The sequence below is a fragment of the Magnolia sinica genome, chromosome 1 (genome assembly GCF_029962835.1).
Source record: "Magnolia sinica isolate HGM2019 chromosome 1, MsV1, whole genome shotgun sequence".
NCBI lineage: Eukaryota > Viridiplantae > Streptophyta > Magnoliopsida > Magnoliales > Magnoliaceae > Magnolia > Magnolia sinica.
Window position 1 is genome coordinate 9,544,145 of NC_080573.1, and position 6,078 is coordinate 9,550,222.

Sequence of the window (6,078 nt, forward strand, 5' to 3'; positions counted from 1 at the left end):
TGCATTTTTCTGCTCATCTAAATTCCTGAGTTGTGGATATTCAATTAGGTGTGTAAGTCTCCCTTCCTCGAAGGGCTTACTACCGTGGTGCGAAGCCACACTTATCCCGATTCGCCCCCACCTTCTACCATCCATATTTCTCTTTTCCTACAAACATTCCATCTGCAAATCCATCAATATTTGCAGGTGCTTCCCCATTTACAGCAGATTCCTGAAATCTGGCCCTACAGGAGGTCTGAAACTTCGCCAGAGCACCATGCACAAACTGTGCATCGGATCGAGCTGAGATTTGGGGATTTTGGAGTCCATCCCCGGCCGACCAGGGCCAAGGTGGCCTTTTTCTGAATAGTGGGCCCCACACACGTGCGGCCGGGATCACACGCACGTGCGTCTGAGCCATTGTTGTTGTCCACACGTGTGGTACTTCTCTGGTTCGTCTCCTCTTTTTCACTCCTCTTTCATTCAAAATCCCTAAATCTAACCCTAAATTACTCAAATCCCCAATTTTATGCCATTTCTTCAACCTTAGGGTTCCCCGAATTGAAATTTCTGAATCCCTTGGATTGGGGGAATTATTTTTGTGCATGTGTGGATGAATTTATCCTCCTTTGATTCTTGTTTGGTCTATAATTTTGATTGATCCGGCCCTAGCATGTGTAGGTCTGGATCCACATAAGATTCCCCTTGATTGAGTGTTTGAACTTTTGTGTGGGATGTGGAATTTTGTGTAATTATTTCTGAACTAGTGTGATCTAAAAGCCTGAAAAATCTTGCACATCATACTTGAATTTCATGTCCTGAATCAAATTTGGTATCAGAGCTTAGGGTTCTTGTGGAGGAATGCATTGCATGTTTAGGGTTAAGTTTATTTGTGTCCATTATGCACTAAGTATCATCATATAGAGTTGTTTAGAGGTCCATAATTTCTGATATAGGCTGCTGAATTTTCTGCTATCAGAAAATCCGCATCTCTTTGCTGGATTTTCTATTGATAGATTTTTTGGATAGATAAGTTGCTAGAAATTGAGTAGTATTGTGTCGTTTTCTCCATATAGAGTCCTATAGGAGCATTTAGTCCTATCTAGGCGCATATATTTGTAGTAAAAGGTCTTCAGATTGAGTTAGTAGTTGTATGCCTACACGTACGGGTCGTGGTTTTGGCTTGCACCCTACACTAAACATGGAGCAATTGCAAGATTCAATGAACAAGCTGACCCAGCAGTTTGAGTCTTTGGGTAAGCGCTTGGAACAATGTATTGACCAACGCTTTGAACAGCTTGATGTGCGCATTACCCGACTAGAGACCTCCGCCAGGGCAAACCCCACCATTGGGGAAGATGCTCAATCTCAGGCAGGTGGTCAGGAGGATAGAACGATGAATGAAGGTGGCCAAGGAATCGATTATGGGCGCGCACTCCGTGAGGGACATCAAGAACACTATGACCCCAATGCACAACTTCTTAAAGAAGTTAGAGTAAATGCCCTCACGTTTGATGACCAATTGGACCCTAAAGTTTTTCAAGATTGGTTAGCAGACATGGACCACCTTTTTGAGTGGTACGACATGTAAGGCCTTGTGGCTGGAGAGAGTGCACCAGAGGCTAGTGTATAGCTACCCACTAAGGTCATTCCGGTAGTGGATGAGTTCCGTAATATCTTTCCTGATGATCTACCGGATGAGTTTCCCCCTAAGAGAGATATACAGCACACCAGGACGTGGGACACCGTACTACCGATAGCTGAGTTTGCGTTTAATAGTTCTGTCGATATGCCCATAGGTATAAGTCATTTTAAAGTCGTTACTGGTTATAAACCTAGAAAACATATTAATCTTGTCCCTATGTCACTGTCCCATAAGCCGTCAGAGTCTACGGAGTCTTTTGCGCATCACATTCATTCATGGCATCAAGAAATCAGGCAGAAGATCATGACTAGTAATGAACATTACACACTTTCTGCAGACCAACATAAACGTTTCAAAGAATTCAATGTAAAAGACTTTGTGATGATCCACATCAGGCCAGAGCGGTACCCTCAGGGAGCCGTTCTTAAATTATATGCACGTAACGCTAGACCATTCAAAATTATAAAACGAAACAATCTCAATGCGTATGTGGTAGATCTTCCAACTTCCATGGGAATTAATTCTACATTCAATGTGGAGGATCTAGTTGCATTTCAGGGGACCACTGATACATTATCCAACCTGTAACCTAACTATCCTGATTCCCCAAACCTTTCCCTTAATCCATGGCCCCCTCCCGACCCATCTTCCCAGCCTCTACCTCCTATATCTATCCTTCCCATACCCATAGAGGAGATAGAGAATATTCTGGACCATCAGATAATATCCACGTCAGACGGCGGGTTTTAGAAGTTCTTGGTCGAATGGAAGTCATACCCAGCTTCAGACAATATGTGGCTCGCTGAGGAGGAGCTTCAGAGACTTGATCCTTACATCTCAGAGCGGTCCAGAAGTTTTGTTTCGCCAGTGGCGAAACCTTCGCAGCCGGAGAGAATTAATGGGGACATCTCGCGCAAATGCACTCCCCCTCCCTTACGCACGTACACAAGGAGGAGGGCCCCACCATCGATCTGGATCGATGATGACATCCGGGGAGGGCTTTCTAGTTAAAGAGCTGCATTTTGGTTCGTTGGAGTGGACCCGATAGTCATGTGAATCCCACCATGGGTTCTCATGATCATGGTCCATTATTCTAATTAATCTAGTACTTTGAGTTTTGCTTATTATTGTTATTAGGAATATCATAAACGGTTTAGATTGCTTTGATTAGTTGTTATTTTTTATTACTTCGTCGCCAAAGTAATAGGTTGCGCACATGGCGTGAGTTTTGGGGTATAGGGTTTTATTATAAATAGACATCCCTTGTAGTCTTTTTAATTCAATGAAGATTAATAAAATTTCTGCATTTTTCTGCTCCTCTAAATTCCTGAGTTGTGGAAATTTAATTGGGTGTGAAACTCTCCCTTCCTCGAAGGGCTGACTACCGTGGTGCGAAGCCACACCACCTATCCCGATTCGCCCCCACCTTCTACCATCCATATTTCTCTTTTCCTACAAGCATTCCATCTGCAAATCAATCAATATTTGCAGGCGTTTCCCCATCTACAACAGATTTCTGGAATCTGGCCCTGCAAGATGGCTGAAACTTCGGCAGAGCACAATGCATAAACCGTGCATCGGATCGAGCTAAGATTTGGAGATTTTGGAGTCCATCCCTAGCCGACCAGGGCCAAGGTGGCCTTTTTTTGAATAATGGGCCCCACACACATGCAGCTGGGATCACACACGCGTGCGTCTGGGCCATTGCTGCTGTCCACACGTGCGGTACTTCTCTGGTTCGTCTCTCTCCTCTCTTTTACTCTTTCACCCAAAATCTCTAAACCTAACCTTAAATTACTCAAATCCCCAATTTTATGCCCTTTCTTCAACCTTAGGGTTCCCCAAATTGAAATTTCTGAATCCTTTGAATTAGAAAAATTATTTTTGTGCATGTGTAGATGAATTTATCCTCCTTTGATTCTTGTTTGGTCTATAATTTTGATTAATCCGGCCCTAGCATATGTAGGTCTGGATCCGCATAAGATTCCCCTTAATTGAGTGTTTGAACTTTTGTATGGGATGTGAAATTTTGTGTAATTGTTTCTGAACTAGTGTGATCTAAAAGCCTGAAAAATCTTGCACATCATACTTGAATTTCATGTCCTGCATCACAATCACCCGCTAACCACGTGCATCGAGATGTTCCACAAACATATGGGTAGACCGAAGTTGTCAACCACAGTGTTGGGAATCTACTTCGATGTTTGGTTGGTGACCACATCAATTCATGGGACATCGTGTTACCACAAATTGAGTTTACCTGTAACAGTTCTGTGAACTACACTACAGGACCCTCTCCTTTCAAAACTGCAACGAGTCTGCAACCTCGACAACTTATCAATTTAGTCTCACTTCCTATTGCAACTTGATCGAGCCAAGACGTCGAAGCTTTTGCACAACATATTAAGGAGATACATGAGGAATTCAGGCAAAAGATCCCCCGAAGTAATGAAAATTATAAGAGGCATGTAGATGTTTAGCAACGTTTTGCACAATTTAAAGAAGGAGATAGGGTTATGGTGCGGCTCAAGCCTAAGAAGATTCTAGCAAGCTCTTACACAAAGCTCCACTCTAAAAGGGCGGGTCCTTATCGTATTTTGAAGAAGCTAAGTGATGATGCATATCTGATCGAGTTTCTACCCGAAATGAAGATCGACTTCATTTTCAATGTGGAAAACCTTACAATTTATCTTAAGCATCATGAAGACAAGAGCACGGAAGAATGGGCCACCTTTTGAGGGAGGGAAAGTGTTTCAATAAGAGTCATCATATTCAAAAGGCAGTCACAAACCAATTCATTAGTAACCGGGCAGAGCGCACCGAGGTGTCACGCCAACTTGAACAAATCATTGATGTGTTGGACGATCACATAGGTTCCACACACCAAGTAGGGTATCAAAAGTTTCTTGTCAAGTGCAAGGGCCGACCGAGATCTAACAGCATGTGGATCGTGGCAGATGATTTCAAGTGCATCAACTCGGAGCTCTGCAAGGAGTACATTGCCATTAAGTCATTAACTCGACGAAACCGAATTTTTCCAAGCCGGGGTATTTGATGCAATCACCCCACATCCCACACATGCACACTCCACACATGTGAATAAGAAAAGGCTCACTTTACTTTTTTAGCATGTTCTTAATTTCCTTTCTTTCATATTCCTATGCTAAGAAATTCTCTTTTTATTCAATAAGTATTATTAGATTTTCTTGTTTAAATGCTTTCCTATTTTTAGAGATCTTTGTGTTGGGAAATAAGTTTTATTAGATTTTTTTGCTTAGGGGTTTTCTTATTTTGGAGATCTTTGCTAGCAAGGGATCCTATTTTTAGATTCCTTAGATTATGTTAGGTATTGTCTTAGAGAGAAAATCTTGTAAGCACTCATTAAGGCATAGACCCTATGGAACAAACCACGGTTGAATGATATTTTCTTTGAGCAAGTTCTCTTGTTTCTCTATGGTAGTGTGTTGGAGAGGGGAGAGTAGTGATCACTAGTATAAGACTAGGGGACTGTTGAGTTTGCTCACAGTCATTGCATCTTTTCTCTTTTTTGTGATTCGAACTTTCAGTATGGTACATCGAATTTTATTGCAATTAGTTTCTTCCTTGATCTAGTTGCATTAGAGAGAACAAGGACTCAACACGTTGATGTTGAAGTTGTGTGGGGAGATTTCAAGCTGCCAAATAATGCCATTCAAATGAATAATGCTGCCATCTTACTTGTAGAAGATCGCCAGCAGAATTCAGATATGACTCCTACAAGAAGGGCGTTGATCATGTCAACCAAATCAAGCCCCGGCATTGAAAAGGGCCAGCACTGCAGCCTAGTGGATTTTCAGGCCTGGAATTGAAAAAATAGCCTATAGGTGTGATTTTTGCATGATAGCCCATGAAATGTTTGCTGGACCTAGCGGACAGTCCAGATTGATCGATTGGACTGTCCAAGTGTCCCGGTGCAACTATGAGTGATAAAATTTATGATGATGATGATGATGATGAGAAGTCGAGAGAGATGGGGGGAGGAAGTAGTACATCTGATCGAGTTGCTTATTGACTTCTTCCACCTCTTCCAGATCTGTGAGAAGCTGCCTAACGATCGCGCCGTACGTCAGCGTGAAAAGCTCCGCGTTCTGCTCTCCGTCGCATTGCAAAAAGAAAGCAAATATGGAAAATTACGAGAGAGAGAGAGAGAGAGAGTGTGTGTGTGTGTGTGAGAGAGAGAGAGAGAGAGTGTGTGTGTGTGAGAGAGAGAGAGGGAGAGAGGGAGATCATGGAAACTGGATGGGTATTTATGGAACTTCACTCACGACGCGGTCGACGTTGGCGAAGACTGCATCTCCGGATCTTGGAGCAACAGGAGCCATCGCCTTCTTTCTTTCTTTCTTTCTTTCTTTATCTCGAGACGTGCAAAAATCCCTCTTCTGCAGCTCTCTCTCTCTCTCTCTCTCGTTCTCTCA

At 42.8% G+C, this 6,078-nt stretch overlaps 1 protein-coding gene across 1 annotated transcript in view; it reads right to left on the bottom strand.

The window, feature by feature from the left end:
- Positions 1-6,078, bottom strand: part of LOC131239051 (uncharacterized) — a 40,406-nt gene extending 34,328 nt beyond the window's left edge. Inside the window, exons 1-2 of the mRNA XM_058236615.1 lie at positions 5,929-6,078; positions 5,654-5,751 (exon numbers count right to left, since the gene is read on the bottom strand). Of these exons, the coding sequence (XP_058092598.1) occupies positions 5,654-5,751; positions 5,929-5,985 (155 nt within the window). The 5' untranslated portion in view covers positions 5,986-6,078. The remainder of the gene's footprint in view (positions 1-5,653; positions 5,752-5,928) is intronic.